This window comes from Vulpes lagopus, chromosome X, assembly GCF_018345385.1.
Source record: "Vulpes lagopus strain Blue_001 chromosome X, ASM1834538v1, whole genome shotgun sequence".
In the NCBI taxonomy this organism is placed as follows: Eukaryota; Metazoa; Chordata; class Mammalia; order Carnivora; family Canidae; genus Vulpes; species Vulpes lagopus.
Genome location: NC_054848.1, coordinates 65,573,887 through 65,592,482, shown reverse-complemented (window position 1 = coordinate 65,592,482; position 18,596 = coordinate 65,573,887). Strand labels below are relative to the sequence as shown.

The 18,596-nt window shown below is 37.8% G+C and overlaps 1 protein-coding gene and 1 pseudogene across 1 annotated transcript in view; one reads left to right on the top strand and one right to left on the bottom strand.

Annotated features, from left to right (window-relative positions):
• The window catches only part of APOOL (apolipoprotein O like), a 111,632-nt gene that overhangs the window by 69,717 nt on the left and 23,319 nt on the right, over positions 1–18,596 (bottom strand). Inside the window, exon 2 of the mRNA XM_041742239.1 lies at positions 11,347–11,448. Within this exon, the coding sequence (XP_041598173.1) occupies positions 11,347–11,448 (102 nt within the window). The remainder of the gene's footprint in view (positions 1–11,346; positions 11,449–18,596) is intronic.
• On the top strand, positions 590–9,579 carry LOC121483031 (annotated as a pseudogene).

Genomic DNA, 18,596 nt, shown 5'->3' with positions numbered 1-18,596 from the left:
TCTATAAAGAACTTATGAAAATCAGCAGCAAAGAAACAAACAATCCAATCATGAAATGGGCAAAAGACATGAACAGAAATCTCACAGAAGACACAGACATGGCCAACAAGCACATGAGAAAATGCTCCACATCACTGGCTATCAGGGAAATACAAATCAAAACCACAATGAGATACCACCTCACACCAGGAGAATGGCGAAAATTAACAAGACAGGAAACAAATGTTGGAGAGGATGTGGAGAAAGGGGAACCCTCTTGTACTGTTGGTGGGAATGTGAACTGGTGCAGCCACTCTGGAAAACTGTGTGGAGTTTCCTCCAAGAGTTAAAAATAGATCTGCCCTACGACCCAGCAATTACACTGCTGGGGATTTACCCCAAAGATTCAGATGCAGTGAAATGCCGGGACACCTGCACTCCGATGTTTACAGCAGCCATGTCCACAATAGCCAAACTGTGGATGGAGCCTCAGTGTCCATCGAAAGATGAATGGATAAAGAGGATGTGGTCTATGTATACAATGGAATATTACTCAGCCATTAGAAATGACATTAGAAACGACATTGGAATCGACAAAGTTTGTTGTCCTATGTCGGTAGAGCGCTTTCCTTTGAAATGGCTTCCTTCGAGTAGAGGTACGTAGTGAATGTGAAGAGAGAAGCTACTTGAAAGCTGGCTACAAGGCGTATTTAGTTTTGAGAGTTGCAATGAGGGCATGACCTTCCCTCATCCACACTGCCTATAGACCTAGCTTCTAATATCCTAGTGTTCACTGCCTGACAGAAGTTGAGTGAGAGGCAAGTGAATGTTGCAGGCCCAGACGGCTTTTGTTTCCATGACCAATATAGCGGTTTCCTAGAAATAGCCTGACTTAGAATGCAGAAAAAAAAAATAAAGTACAAAATTTTAAAACTAAAAAAAAAATTGAACACCAATAAAAAATAAATTCAAAAAAAGAAAAAAATAAATAAAAAATTAAAAATACTAAACTCCAATATTATAAAGAAAGCATACTTTACATATATATAAAACTGAATACAGTGTAAGTCAGAAATGAATATATCTATAACGTATCATTGTAAAATATGAAATTTTATTTTATTTTTTTATTTTTTTAAGATTTTATTTATTCATGAGAGACACAGGACAGAGAGAGGCAGAGACACAGGCAGAGGTAGAAGCAGGCTCCATGCAGGGAGCCTGACGTGGGACTCGATTCCGGGTCTCCAGGGTCACACCGTGAGCCAAAGGTGGCGCTAAACCGCTGAGCCACCCAGGCTGCCGTTATTTTATTTTTTTAAAGATTTTATTTATTTATTCACAACAGACACAGAGAGAGAGAGAGAGAGACAGAGGCAGAGACACAGACACAGACAGAGGGAGAAGAAGGCTCCATGCAGGGAGCCCAACGTGGGACTCGATCCCATGTCCAGGATCACACCCCTGGCCAAAGTTGGCGCTAAACTGCTGGGCCACCGGGGCTGCCCTAAAATATGAAATTTTAAAAAAGAAAAGCCTTCAAAACAAAGAGTTAATAAGAAAATAGTTGAAATGGGAAAAAAGAAAAAGAAAACTTTAAACTGAGAGATAGATCATAAGCAGAAAAATATTCAAGTTGGATATACTATTTTGTCTTAAGCCCTGTAGTTTTGTAGTCCTATTTGGTAGGTAACTTGCTGTTTGCATGTTCTTCCAGCTACTCTTCTGGCAGAGGGTCCTGCTGTACTAATTTTCAGGTGTGTGTACCTGGGTTGAGTTGCACTGCCCCTTGCCAAGGGATAGGGTTCAGTGTAAACTGTTTGCTGTGTTAGGCTATTGTTCCCTGGATCCTCTCCTCACTTTTTTAAAGGGGGAAAATAACAATGGTCTGGCACCAATCTCCAGCCCCAGGGCTGACAGTTCCAGGTACATGCCAAACTGCAGACCCTATGGGGCCTTCCCACTTAGATCCACACCAGGGACAAACAGAGGGATATTGATTTGTGAAATTTGTAGGCCTCTGGCAGGAAGCATCTCTCCCTACTCTTGCTCACACCAATCCACCCTTCCCAGAAGCAGTGGAGGTTCACCCCCAATCTGTCTGTTGCAGGGTTCTGGCACGGAGAACATTCACCCAAGTGGGTACGCACAGACTGAAGCTATGAAGCAGACAAAGCCAGTTATCTTCCATTCCACTTTGGGACAGGTAGAAGTGGGGAGGGCACAGGAAAGCGAGCACTCTCCTGCCCTGGGTGCTTGGCAAGCTGTGCAAGTCAGTACACCTGCACCTGCCCCCCAGGAGCATCTAAGCCAGTGTGGACTGGGACACTATGGTTAGTTACTCTTCAGGAATTCCACTCCAGAGCTGGAAATCTGGGCGCCACTATTTTTTTTTCTCTTCATTTCACCTTCCACCTGGGAGGGGGAGGGGTCTCATGGGAACAAAGGCCTCACAGGACAAACAGCTCATACTGAGACCAGCACCTGGCAAGAGCCAGGGCATCTCCAGCCAGGCACTGTCACCTGAGTATCAGTGTAGCAGGCCCCTTCCCAGAAGAATTGCTGGAGAACAAGGGAAAAGCAAGTGTACTGAACAATAAGCACTGGTAAGCTCCAGGAATGATGGAAAATAGTATACAGAAATAGAGGGTCATTTTTTTTTTAATTATGACTCATTTTTAAATCAGGTTAAGAGTTTGAAATATTTTTTTCTTTTCCCACATCAACCACATTATTTTAACAAATCTTCATTTTTAAGTTTTATCCATTTTGATTTTATATTTCTACAATTACAATTATAGACAATTTCTACAATTGTCTATAAAGACAATTACATGTCTTAGAATTCCCTTCAACACATTCAGTTTAATTTTGGTAGATGTACGAAATATGACTTTCTTTTCTGTTTTTTTTTTCTGTCTCATTTTGTTTTACAATGAAGTTAGTACCTTCTAACAGAAGACCAAAATACATCCAGAACTAACTGGAACACCATGTTGGTTCATTCTGTAAGACTATATCCTCTCTTCCTTCCCATTCTGCCTCCCTCTTTCATCTTGTTTCTGTTTATGTACTCAATGTGGGGTCTTTATATAAATATTACTGGTTTATATTAAATTTGGGATTGAGCACCTTGTAACATACAGAACAAAATACATTCAGAACCATGAGAATCATCCCCTAGATTCACTCAGGGAGACTAAATTCTCTCTCCACCACGACTTCCACACCACCACCATCCACTCTGCTTTCTTTTCCTTTCTTTTTTTCTTCTTCTTTATTTTTGTTTTTTACTATTTTTTTAAATTTGTTATTCACATTAGTGGTCCTTTTGTAATATTTTCTTCTGTTCTTCTTTCTATTTTCTGATCTCTGACCTGTTCAGAATCGTCTAGGGCGTATTTTCCTTAGGTCATGGTTGATATTTTTGACTCAGCTCACTCACACAGACACTCTACACTGGAAAAAAATGACTAGAAGGAAAAATTTACTACAGAAAAAAAAAAAAAACAGAGGCAATACTCTCTGCCACAGTGTTACAGAGCGTGGATTTAAATATGTCAAAAATTCAAATCAGAAGTACAATTATAAAGTTACTGGTGGCTCTGAACAAAAGGGTAAAGGACTCTAAAGACTTTGATACTGCAGAATTGAGATCTAATCAAGCCAAAATTAAAAATAGATTAAATGAGATGCAATCCAAACTGAGTATCTAACAGCTAGGCTTAAGGAGATGGAAGAGACAGTGTGTGACATAGAAGACAAGTTGACAGAAAGGAAGGAAGCTGAGAAAAAAAGATAAAAACAATTAAGAGCCCACAAAGAAAGGCATAGGGAAATAAATGATAGCTTGAAAGGAAGGATATATCGCTAATTGGGATTCCAGACGAGGGACAGAGAGAGACAGAGAGACAGAGAGAGAGAAAGACAGAGAGAGAGAACAACAAAGTATCATTGAACAAATCATAACTAAGAACTTCCCTAATCTGAGGAAAACAGGCATTCAGATCCAAAAGATAGAGAGCACCCCCCAAAAAAATAAACAGAAACCGACCTCAACATTTAATAGTGGAACTTGCAAATTTCAAAGATAAGGAGAAAATCCTTAAAGCAACTCAAGAAAAAAGATTCTTAACTTATATGGGGGGCAGCCCCGGTGGCCCAGCGGTTTAGCACCACCTGCAGCCCGGGGTGTGGTCCTGGAGACCCGGGATGGAGTCCCACGTCGGGCTCCCTGCATGGAGCCTGCTTCTCTCTCTGCCTGTGTCTCTGCCTCTCTTTCGCTCTCTCTGAATAAATAAATAAATAAATCTTAAAAAAAAAAGATTTAACTTATATGGGGAAAAATATCAGATTAACAGCAGACCTCTCCATGGAGACCTGGCAGGCCAGAAAGGGCTGGCAGGATATATACAGGGTACTGAGAGAAACATGGAGCCAACAATACTTTATCCAGCAAGGATGGCATTCAGAATAGGAGAGGTAAAGAGATTCCAGGATAGGCAGAAGCTGAAAGAATATGAGACCACCATTCCAACTCTTCAAAAATATTAAGGGGGACACTGTAAAAGAAAGAGGGAACCCAAAGAAACAATCCACAAAAACAAGGACTGAATAGACATTACAATGACACTAAATTCATATCTTTCAATAGTTACTCTGAACATGAATGGGCTAAACAATCCCATCAAAAGACAAAGGGTACTGGACTGCATAAAAAAAGCAAGACTCATCTATATACTATATACAAGAGACTCATTTTAAATGAAGAAAACATCAGGCCTGAAAAGGAAGGTGTGGAGAAACATACACCATTCAAAAGATACTCAAAATAAAGATGGGGTGGCAATCCTCATATCAGATAAATTACAGCTTACCCAAAAGACTGTAGTAAGAGATGAATAGGGACACTGTATCATACTTAAAGGAATTATTCAATAAGAAGACCTAACAATTATATTTATGCCACTGATGTGCGAGGTGCTAAGTATATCAATCAATTGATAACCAAAGTAAAGAGATATTTGGATAAAAATACACTAATAGTAGGAGACTTCAAAATGATACTATAAGCACTGTCTATCGAACAATAACACCTGACAGTCATGAATATTTATTCCCCTAATATGGGAGCTGCCAAGTATATCAATCAATTAATAACCAAAGTTAAGACAGACTTAGATAATAATACACTCATAGTAGGAGACATCAACACAGCACTTTCTGCAAATGACAGATGTTCTAGCAGAATATCACCAAAGAAACAAGGTCCTTAAATGATACACTGAACCATATGGATTTCACAGATACATACAGAATTTTCCATCCAAACGCAACTATATACACATTTTTCACAAGTGCACATAGAACTTTCTCCAGAATAGACCTCATACTGGGGTCACAAATCAGGTCTCAACCAAAACCAGAAGACTGGGATTGTCCCCTGCATATTTTCGGACCATAATGCTTTGAAACTAGAACTCAATCAAAAGAAAAAATTTGGAAGAAACTCAAACATGTGGAGGTTAAAGAGCATCCTGTAAAAGATGAAAGGGTCAACCAGGATTTTAAAGAAGAATTAAAAAGATTCATGGAAACTAATGAAAATGAAGATACAACCATTCAAAATCTTTGGGATACAGCAAAAGGAGTCCTAAGAGGGAAATACATCACAATACAAGCCTCCCTCAAAAAACTGGAATAAACTCAAATACAAGAGCTAACCTCACACCTAAAAGAACTGCAGAAAGAATAGCAAGATGCAGAAGAAGGGAGATAATAAAGACTAGAGCAGAACTCAATGAAATAGAAACCAGAATAACTATAGAACAGATAAACAAAACCAGGAGTTGGTTCTTTGAAAAAATTAATAAGATAAATAAACCATTAGCCAGCCTTATTAAAAACAAAAGAGAAAAGACTCGAATTAATAAAATTACGAATGAAAAAGGGGAGATCACAACCAATATCAAGAAAATACAAACGATTTTAAAAACTTATTATGAGCAGCTATACACCAATAAATTTGTCATTTTGAAGAAATGGATCCATTTCTGGAAAACTGCAAACTACCCAAACTGGAACAGGAAGAGATAGAAAACCTGAACAGGCCCATCACCAGGGAGAAAATAGAAGCAGTCATCAAAAATCTCCCAAGACACAAAAGTGCAGGGCCAGATGGCTTCCTAGGGGAATTCTATCAAACGTTTAAAGAAGAAACAATACCTATTCTACTAAAGTTGTTCCAAAACCTAGAAAGGGAGGGAATACTTCCAAACTCATTTGAAGAGGCCAGCATCACCTTAATTCCAAAACCAGACAAAGACCCCCCCCAAAAAAGGAGAATTATAGATGAACATCCCTGATGAACACAGATGCAAACATTCTCAACAACATACTAGCCAATAGGATCCAAAGTACCTTAAGAAGATTATTCACCATGCCCAAGTAGGATTTATTCCCGGGATGCAAGGCTGGTTCAACACTCGTAAAACAATCAACATGATAGTTCATATCAACAAGAGAAAAAACAAGAACCATATGATCCTCTCTATAGATGCAGAGAAAGCTTTGACAAAATGCAGAATCCATTCCTGATCAAAACTCTTCAGAGGGCAGGGATAGAGGGAACATTCCGCGACATCTTAAAAGCCATCGATGAAAAGCCCACAGCAAATATCATTCTCAGTGGAGAAACATTGGGAGCCTTTCCCCTAAGATCAGGAACAAGACAGGGATGTCCACTCTCACCACTGCTATTCAACACAGTACTATAAGTCCTAGCCTCAGCAATCAGGCAACAAAAAGAAACAAAGGACATTCAAATTGGCAAAGAAGAAGTCAAACTGTCCCTCTTTACAGATGACATGACTGTACATAGAAAACCCAAAAGACTCCACCCCAAGATTGCTTGAACTCATACAGCAATTCGGCAGTGTGGCAGGATACAAAATCAATGCCCAGAAATCAGTGGCATTTCTATACACCAACAATGAGGGTGAAGAAAGAGAAATTAAGGAGTCAATCCCATTTACAATTGCACCCAAAAGCATAAGATACCTAGGAATAAACCTAACCAAAGAGGTAAAGGATCTATACCCTAAAAACTACAGAATACTTCTGAAAGAAACTGAGGAAGACACAAAGAGATGGAAACATTCCATGCTCATTGATTGGAAGAATTAATATGGTGAAAATGTCAATGCTCCCCAGGGCAATTTACACATTTAATGCAATCCCTATCAAAATACCATGGACTTTCTTCAGAGAGTTGGGACAAATCATCTTAAGATTTGTGTGGAATCAGAAAAGACCCCAAATAGCCAGGGGAATATTGAAAAAGAAACCAGACAGGGGCATCACAATGCCGGATTTCAGGTTGTCCTACAAAGCTGTGGTCATCAAGACAGTGTGGTACTGACACAAAAACAGACACATAGATCAATGCAACAGAATAGAGAATCCAGAATGTACCCTCAACTTTATGGTCAACTAATATTCGACAAAGCAGGAAAGAGTATTCACTGGAAAAAAAACAGTCTCTTCAATAAATGGTGCTGGGAAAATTGGACAGCCACATGCAGAACAATGAAACTAGACCACTGTCTTACACCATACACAAAGATAAACTCAAAATGGATGAAAGATCTAAATGGGAGACATGAATCCATCAAAATCCTAGAGAAGAACACAGGCAACACCCTTTTTGAACTTGGCCACAGCAAATTCTTGCAAGATACATCCAGGAAGGCAAGAGAAACAAAAGCAAAAATGAACTATTGAAACTTCATCAAGATAAGAAGCTTTTGCACAGCAAAAGAAACAGTTAACAAAACTCAAAGACAACCTACAGAATGGGAGAAGATTTTTGCAAATGACGTTATCAGGTAAAGGGCTAGTATCCAAGATCTTATTAAACTCAACAGCCAAGAAACAAACAATCCAATCATGAAATGGGCAAAAGACATAAACAGAAATTTCACCAAAGAAGACATACACATGGCCAACAAGCACAGGAGAAAATGCTCCACATCACTGGCCATCAGGGAAATACAAATCAAAACCACACTGAGATCCCACCTCAAACCAGTGAGAATGGCAAAAATTAGCAAGACAGGAAACAAGAAATGATGGAGAGGATGTGGAGAAAGGGGAACCCTCTTGCTTGCACTTTTGGTGGGAATGTGAACTGGTGCAGCCACTCTGGAAAACTGTGTGGAGGTTCCTCAAAGAGTTAAAAATAGATCTGCCCTACAACCCAGCAATTGCACTGCTGGGGATTTACCCCCAAGATACAGATGCAATGAAACGGCAGGACGCCTGCACCCCAATGTTTATAGCAGCAACGTCCACAATAGCCTAACTGTGGAAGGAGCCTCAGTGTCCATCATAAGATGAATAGATAAGGAAGACGTGAGATATATATATATATATACACACACACACACAATAGAATATTATTAAGCCATTAGAAATGACAAATACCCACCATTTGCTTCAACATGGATAGAACTGGAGGGTATTATGCTGAGTGAAGCAAGTCAACTGGAGAACGACAAACATTATATGGTCTCATTCATTTGGGGAATATAAAAAATAGTGAAAGGGAATAAAGGGGAAAGGAGAGAAAATAAATGGGAAATATCAGTGCGGGTGACAGAACATAAAAGACACCTAACTCTGGGAAATGAACAAGGGGTGGTGGAAAGGGACTCTGACTTTGACATCCACAAAAAGAATGAACCATCCAGTGACAGAGAAGTGGAAGAGCGAAGAAGGAAGTGCCCAGTAATTACCAAAGCATATAAGGAACTTCTCAAGATCTTGAGACCTCAAAAAGTCAGTACTCCAGCTAGTAACTCTCAGAAGGCCTGATAAAAGAAGGAACTGCTGCCACTATGAACTAGAAGAAAATGGCTCTGACAGAAATTCCATGTGTCCGTCTACAACTAAGCATACATGACAGACATTTCTTTGGGTACTAGAGAGGCAGTGAAAGGGTCCACATTGTGAGTGGCCATTGACCCATGAAGAGCTGCTCAGAGAGGCCAGGATCACAGAGGAGCTCAACTTACATTCACTTAAAATATATGAGCAGCTCCAGGTTGACAAAAAGCAGCAGGTGCACAAGAAGCAGATGTGCCCTGGGCCCATAATCACCTATCATTCAGTGGCAGTGCTACCTGTTGAGAAGCCAGGCCCTAAAGAAGAGAACATGAATGTGGAAGGACTGCTTGCTCCCACAGCTTCTGCACTGACTCCCCATGCCAGCACTGGACCTATCAACCCTCCTCCTCATTGCTCCTATACCTTCACCATTTTCAGTGACGATGTGACAATCAAGGGAAGAAAGGTTTCCCCAAGAGTAGCCCTGAAAGGTCCCTGTTTGGGAGGTCTGCCTTGTGACGCACTGCTAAGCCCTGTACTGGGACCCTGTCACAGACATCCCCTACACCACTGCTCAAACCTTCAAGATCACCCATGAGGCCTACAAGTAGAACACCACTGCCCATGGATTGCCACACACTTGCTTCAGCACTTCCCAAGCCTCTCCCTGGTTCTGGACCCCAATCCTTGCACCAGAAAATTGCTATCAAATAACAAGATGTTTGATCTTCAGAAACCTCTTTCCTGCCCTGACCTGGGGCTCCAAATGTTCCCCCTCCTTTCCCTGCCTCTCCCCTTTGTAATCTCTGAGCTTTGCCCAGCCCTTTTCTATATTTCTTTCCCCCAGTTCCTCCTTGTTCTGTTTTTTAATCTAATAAAAGAAAAAGATCCCCTTAAAAAAAGTACAATGGTGAATAGAATCAATAGCCACAATTAGGTATCAACAATCTGGTATGATAGACTAGATCAATAAGATTCAAGTTATATAGGCATAATTGTACCTGTAATGGAGTAAAAAAGTCCATATACGTAAGTACAGACTGGAAAAAGACAGAGCTTACCGATAGCCCCTATAAAGAGGTTTAATTAATTTTAGAGAACTCCAAGTTCACTATGTCATTGTTAAAATCTGATTATAAGCAAGGCTAATTATAAGGACATTCAAAACAAATATATTTCTATTTGTATATTCGTATTGCTCAGGCAGTATTAATGGAAATATATTATCTAGAACAAGAGAAGTCAGAATCTTACTTTATCCTACAGTCATCTGAAAAAAACAGTAACCATTCTAAACATGATTGGCAAAGAATGGCCATTATAGTACAAGAACTCTAAGTTATGACATATAAGGGTTAAAGCTACTAATATCTAGGATGCAAGATCACTTAAGGTGTAACTGATATTTGAAGAGTTGTTTTGTGGAAGAGTGATGAGAATTTTTCTATATGGTACCAATGCCAAGAGATACAAGGCCAAAGGATAGAACTTATTAATGAGACAGGTTTATGTTTGACATAAAAGAAGGACCTTAAATTGAGTGAGAACTGCTAGAAGATGGATGGACTACCTTAGGTACCTTTATCCAGAGTTTTATTGTTATAGAAGATAAATAGCAGGCAGCCCCGGTGGCTTAGCGGTTTAGCGCCGCCTTCAGCCCAGGGCATGATAGTGCAGAGCTGGGATCTAGTCCCAGGTCAGGCTCCCTGCATGGAGCCTGCTTCTCCCTCTGCCTGTGTCTCTCTCTTGTTCTCTCTCTCTCTCTCCCTCTGCCTGTGTCTGTGTTTCTCTCTCTCTGTCTCTCATGAATAAATAAAATCTTAAAAAAAAGAAGATAAATAGCCATTAAGTGTGCCTCTTGTAGAGGTGACTACAGTGCCATACAGAAGGCTGACCTAGAAAACATTTAAGGTGATTTTCAAAGCTGAGGTCTTAATGGATTTCTTAAACTAATGTTTTCTTTTTTTTAAGATTTATTTATTCATGAGACACACAGAGAGAGAGAGAGGCAGAGACACAGGCAGAAAGAGAAGCAGGCTCCTTGCAGGGAGCCTGCTGTGGGAGTGGATCCCGGAATTCCAGGATCATGCCCTGGGCCAAAGTCAGACGCTCAACCACAGAGCCACCCAGGCATCCCTTAAACCAAGGTTTTCAAATATCAGGTGTACTTGTATAAATTTGCCAAGAAGAAAAATCAGACTGCTTTTAAGTACTAAAGTTCTATACTACTAACTGATTATCCACTAAGAAAAATCACTATTTTTTTTCCAATGGAGTTAGAATTTTAGCTGTTTGATTTAAATATAATAAATACAATGTTTATTTTGACACACTCCACAACTATTTTTTCAACTTCTAAAGTATGCCTAACAAATACTTCTATTTCTGATGAAGAGAGATAAATAAGAAAAAAAAAGTACTGATGGCTTTTGCATCATATTTATATTATACAAAATTCACAAACTTTTGTAGATGAATTACCTTCTCTGGTTTTACAAGCTGCTTTTTGTATTCTTCTTTAGCCGCATGCACAGTTATAGATGCACATATCAGACCTGCAGGTACGGTTGTCAGCTTTCCCATCTAAGAAAGATGTATCAAAAAGATATTTTTAATTGAAAAGCTCCCCATCCATCCTCCATTTCCTGATACATTTTGGGAGTACCCAAGCAGCACTATGGGTTTTATTGAACGTATAAAAAAACTCAAGTGCTCCAAATTGCTACATACATTTTTAGAGTATAATTCCTAAAATTATCTTATCTTAGATGGTAAAGTTTTATTTTTATTAGTTAACTGTCTACTTCATACGGAATATACCAATAACATAATTATCAAGAAGAAGTGAATACAAAATTTGAGGGATGAAGTATGATAGATCATGGTATTCACTCAGTACACAAATATTTGGCTCAGTGCTTCGAATATATCAGTAAACAAAACAAAGAATCTTGCTCTTATGGAGATGACATTCTAATAGAGCACAGACAGGCAATAAACACAATAGATACATTAATATACTACAAATTGATAAATGCTATGGAGAAACTAAAAGAGAAGTGTGATCTGGAATACTAATGATTCAAGTTGTGTCCCGAAATACAATTTATATTTATATTATTTATAAAAATAATTTCCTACCATTGCAAATCCTTTGTTCCTAACCTTTCAAAGCATTCCTTTTTAAAAAATTTTTTTATTTAGTGGACAGCCCCGGTGGCTCAGTGGTTTAGCGCCGCCTTCAGCCCAGGGCATGATCCTGGAGACCCAGGATCTAGTCCCACGTCAGGCTCCCTGCATGGAACCTGCTTCTCCCTCTGCCTGTGTCTCTGCCTCTCTCTCTCTCTGTGTCTCTCATGAATAAATAAATAAAATCTTTTAAAGATTTTTAAATTTTTTTATTGGAGTTTGATTTGCCAACATATAGTATAACACCCAGTGCTCATCCCATCAAGTGCCCCACTCAGTGCCTGTCACCCAGTCACCCTGTCACCCTTCCCACCTCCCCCTCCACTACCCCTTGTTCATTTCCCAGACTTAGGTGTCTCTCATGTTGTCACCCTCTCTGATATTTCCCACTCATTTTTTCTCCTTTCCCCTTTATTCCCTTTCACTATCTTTTATATTCCTTTTTACGAATCTCACACTTAAAACCAAAGTGAATTTTGTTTTGGATGTAACTTGATCTAGATTAAGAATGCAGGAAAGAGGCACCTGGGTGGCAGAGTTGGTTAAGTAACAACTCTTGGTTTGGCTAAGGTCATGATCTCAGTATTGTGAGATCAAGCCTGGTGTCAGGCTCTGCACTGAGCACGGAGTCTGCTTGAGAGTCTTTCCCTCTCCTTCTGCCCTTCCTGCTTATGCTCTCTCTTTCTCTCTCTCTAAAATAAATAAATAAATTTATTTTTTATAATAAATAAAATAAAATAAATAAATAAAATAATTTTTTATTTTAAATAATAAATAAATAAATAATTTTTTAGTAAATAAATAATAAATAAATAATTTAGTAAAATAAATAAATAATTTTTAAAAAAAAGAATGCAGGAAAATCACTGGCTCTAAGAACAAAGTGCTCCAGTGTTCATTCAGGTATCAAAATAATCCCCAAAGATTATCCATTTAAGGCCAAATGAAAAGTTTTCCAGAGAACAAATATTTTAAGAGCTTGATTTTTTACAGAAGAAAGGAGGCTTGCTGAAATCAACAAAGGACATCCAGAGGAAGAGAGGTCTCTTCGGCTTACACAAAAGGGAAAGTATACAAGAACTGGAAGAAATACTAGCCAAAGGACACTAAACGTTCTCTATTAACAGTGATAGTGCCTATACTTCATTTCTGACACTTTTTCAATATTTCCTGAGCAGAATAAGGGAAGCTACAGCCACTAGTTAGGCTTTCCCTCTTTAAGCCAGGCATGACTCTGATTGAGGCTGAGACTCCAGACAGGGTAAAATGAAAATGCAGTACTAATAAAAATTTTGTTCACTGTTATTTTCCCTTCAAGCCTCCCTCTGGTACATATGTCAGCATCACAGAATAATTTATCTAGGCCTGCCTTCCCAAAAGACATCACTTTTGATTTCTTCTACTTGGTATTCAGTAATAAGATTTCTACATCATATCTATGTCATTTTTCAATAAAAAATTATTAAAACTAAGGCCATCAAGGATGCTTTCCCATACAACTGAGAAATTTTGTTCATGTATCTCTGAAGTGATTAAAGAATGCCAATTCTCACATTTAAAAGCTATTTTAAAAATACCTGATTAGATCTTATTCCTTAGATACCAAAAAACTCTTTTGAAGTATGCTAATAGCTAAATAATCTTCAATTACCCTAATCTTCTCAGAGTATATTCATCTTATATCACATAATAAATAATATATAGACTATAAAATAAATTCATAGGTATTGTTCAATATTTATGATCCAGTACTTCAGAGTCTAGATTAACTGAACTACTTGGCAAAAATGAACTATTGGGACTTCATCAAGACCAAAAGCTTCTGCACAGCAAAAGAAACAGTCAACAAAACTAAAAGACAACCTACAGAATGGGAGAAGATATTTGCAAATGACATATCAGACAAAGGGCTAGTATCCAAGATCTATAAAGAACTTATTAAACTCAACACCTAAGAAACAAAAAATCCAATCATGAAATGGGCAAAAGACATGAACAGAAATTTCACAGAGGAAGACAAAGACATGGCCAACAAGCCACGATGAGATACCACCTCACACCAGTGGGAATGGGGAAAATTAACAAGACAGGAAACCACACATGTTGGAGAGGATGTGGAGAAAAGGGAACCCTCTTGCAGTGTTGGTGGGAATGTGAACTGGTGCAGCCACTCTGGAAAACTGTGTGGAGGTTCCTCAAAGAGTTAAAAATAGAGCTACCCTACAACCCAGCAATTGCACTTCTGGGGATTTACCCCAAAGATACAGATGCAATGAAACGGCAGGACACCTGCACCCCAATGTTTATAGCAGCAACGTCCACAATAGCCTAACTGTGGAAGGAGCCTCAGTGTCCATCATAAGATGAATAGATAAGGAAGACGTGAGATATATATATACACACACACACACACAATAGAATATTATTAAGCCATTAGAAATGACAAATACCCACCATTTGTTCCAACATGGATGGAACTGGAGGGTATTATGTCGAGTGAAATAAGTCAGTTGGAGAAGGACAAACATTATATGGTCTCATTCATTTGGGGAATATAAAAAATGCAGTACTAGATATAAAGTGACTCTATCAAGACAAAAAGTTGAAAGATGTATGGATAAAGAAGATGTGGTCTATATATACAATGGAATATTACTCAGCCATTAGAAATGACGAATACCCACCATTTGCTTTGGCATCGACAGAACTGGAGGGTATTATACTGAGTGAAGTAAGTCAACTGGAGTAGAACAATCATCATATCACTCATACGGGGAATATAAGAAATATTGAAAGGAATTATAGGGGAAAGGAGGGAAAATGAGTGAGAAAAATTAGGGAAGGTGACAAAACATGAGAGAATCCTAACTCTGGGAAACAAACAAGGGGTAATGGAAGGGAAGGCAGGTGGGGAGATGGGGTGACTGGGTGACGGGCACTGAGAAGGTCACTTGACAGGATGAGCACTGGGTGTCATACTATATGTTGACAAACAAACTTTAATTACAAAAATATTAAAATAAAAAAACATATTTTTTTATTTTAAGATTTTATTTATTTATGAGAGACACAGGGAGAGAGAGAGAGGCAGAGACAGGCAGAGGGAGAAGCAAGCTCCATGCAGGGAGTCTGACATGGGACTCGATCCCAGGTCTCCAGGATCATGCCCTGGTCTGAAGGCAGCGCCAAACCACTGAGCCACCTGGGCTGCCAAAAATATATTTTTATTTTAATTCCAGTGTAGTTAATTAACAAATAGTGTTGCATTAGTATCAGGTGTACAGTATAGTAATTCAACAATTTCATGTATTTCTCAGTGTTTGTCAAGATAAGTGTACTCTTAATCCTCTTCACCTATTTCACCTATTCTCCTACCATCTCCCCTCTGGTAACCCTGTTTGTTCCCTATAGTTAAGCATCTGCTTCTTGTTTTGTCTCCTTTAAATATATATATTTGTTATATATATATATATATATATGATAGATAGATAGATAGATAGATAGATAATGCCATTTTAAAAGGTGTATGACATCCAGTCTTTTCTTGGAAATTAAATATTGAGGAACACTAAGAGAAAGTAGTGACCTGCAGCACATCTGCAAAAGAGAAGGAATGTGAAGATGAAAGTGCTCATAAAATGTTATTAGTGCTCTAATACTAATACATTAGTAGCAAGAAAGGAGTAAACAATATTTTTGAATGCCTACTATGCATCAGAAAGTATTTTGTAATGGTGCAGAAAGCCTACTAATATTTTCAATGTAAAAGGAGAAGCAAAAGGACACAAATACCAGTAGTGACCTTTAGAGGGCAGAAAAGCACTAAGAAAAAAGCTGCCTTTGGTTTATTGAGAATGTTACACTGCCCACAAAGCTAAGAAATTATACATATATACTTTATTTCAAGTCTATGGGACAAAAGTAAATGACACCAGAAACCTTTTTAATATAGCATTAATTCTAAGGTTATTTCTGTGTCCGATACCCATTGAGGTTCACTGTATTTGTATTTACATTTGCATATTGTATATTGTTATTTGTTAGGAATAACATTTACAGCATAAAGCATATTAAAACTGGCAAAGTTTAAGATGGATGGGACGTACCTGGTACACGTGAATTATAATCTTCATCTGAATTAAAGCTCTAGCACTTATAAAGCCTATCTTAAGTTAGCCACAACAAGTAACTGTCCAGCCCAGTTTGACCTGGATAGATATGGCTTTTACTACATTATTATATTATAGAATATTAATGTTAAAGCATTAATAAGGCACTGTTTTAATTATGATGTTGTATGAAAGAACAAAACTATTTTGGAATTTTTAAACACTCAATAATTATGATATAATTATTATTGAATAATACCTGGAAGTGTCAAAAGTTTATCTTAAAATTAAAGAAACAGAAAATTTTAAATAAAAATATACACAGGGAATATAGGAGTTACACAAATTTACAATTTAAGAAACTCCTCCAGAAATGGCACAACAGACTAGCAAATTCAACTTTAGTCAGAATGCTAATCAGGATCAAATACTAATGGTTGTCAAAATCAGGAACTGAATTTAAAAGAAAACACCAAACAGCTCCCTTTTACACACACATATACACACAAGTGTGTGCTATATATAGGAAAGAAATTAGGCTATTATCTACTTTGTGGGGATGTGAGAAAGGAATACTGAGAGCATTCTATTTACTTGAAAAGTAACACTAATAAGAGATGATTTTCAAGGTGCTGTCAGTGTAAAATTCAGTTGCTACTAAATTTCAAAAGAAGATTAAATAAAGTATGTGGGAAAGCTAAATTAATCTTTCTAAAATACCATTTTGTTCTCCTGGCTCAACAACAATCAACAATTACTCTACCCTTCCCTATACACCTCTGGCCTTAGCCAAATTAATTTTTTTAGGCCCCAACATGTCAAACACATTCCTTCCTGAGTACCTTCACTCCATTTTCCCTGATAAAATGTCTTCCCATCTCCTGCACCTAAGACTGCCTGGCACAAAGCAGGTATTCAAAAAATATTTGTTATATGAATACATTTATCTTTATAAACCCTGCTGTTCCATTAGCTCACTCAAAGCCATCCCTCTGAATTGATATAGCTCCACTAATTTAGTATTAAATAAATCTGTTATAATTTACCTTTTAAAATATATGCAGTTTCTTTTTCTGCTAAAATGTAGGCTCCTTGGGCACCTAGGTGGCTCAATCAGTTAAGCATCTGCCTTCAGCTGAGGTCATGATCCCAGAGTCCTGGGATTGAGCTCCAAGTCGTGCTTCCTGCTCATCAGGGAACCTGCTTCTCCCTCTCCCTCCCGGCTAGCGCTGTCTCAAATAAATAAAGAAAATATTTTAAAAATTAAAAAAATAAAATATAGGCTCCCTGTCAGTAGTTTTATGCCTCTTTGTACCCCAAGGGCTTTGTAGGACCAACGACCTCAAAACTAAGTAATAATTCACAGGTTTAGATAAGGCAGTATACATAGGTAATCTAGCAAGTTCTTTTATGTTTTATGAATGCCTGTGTGCGAAACATCTATGGAGGTAAATGATAACTGAAGCCCTAAAGGTAATCTGAAATTGCAAGACTGATTCAGTGGTGTTAACTTTTTGAGAATCTAATAAGAAGTAGAACTATGGTCCCCCCCAAATGTAGTTATTCTCAAAATCTGAAGTATGTTTGCAGGCCTCTCCACATTCTCTAAAGCATTTAAGACTAAATTAATCCAGCCCCACCGCAAATAAAATTTATCACGAGTACCTTTTATCCTGATACACATATACCTTAGAGCATATTACTCTTATTAAAAATTCTTATAGAAAATTTATGAGTCACATATTATATATATGTATATATATAAATGTACATATATATACATATATATATAACTTATAATAGATGAAGTTTTATAAAGTCTGTTGTGCTAAATAAATGGAAGGTAGTATTCTTATGACACACTTTTTGACTAAATTTCAGCCCTCTGAAGATTATATCTGAGTGGACAAAAGAACAAGCCAGATTCTTTCTTACAGGAAACAGCATTTTATTTTGCATGTGCTGTGACAAAATTTCTTGGTCAAATTAATGTGATGATTATTATACTATAACAAATAAGTGTTTTAAAATATAATAACTTTCTATCTAAACTGATGTACTTTTAGCTAGAATGGTCAATAATACCTTTATTAAGGAAGCTTTACAGAAAAATATTCCTGTATACTATACTGCTTAAATACATATGTTTTTTTCAGTTTCATTTTGTGGAGGTCAAAAGCTAAAGAAATGGAGGGAGTTGGAAATAGATGAAAAGGAGTTTTCCCTTCAATTTAGGGTTGGTGTCTTTTAAGAACTGTTCACAAGAAAAACCTCAACACCACACGGCTGTTTGACTTCAGAGCACAAGACCTGTGTGGGAAAGAGAGGGAAGTTATAGACTACCATCACCAGTAAAGGAAAAAATAGATTGCTCATCTCCAATTGCTCCCATTTTTTGCTTTCTTCTCTATCTCTTTCTTCCACTCCTTTATT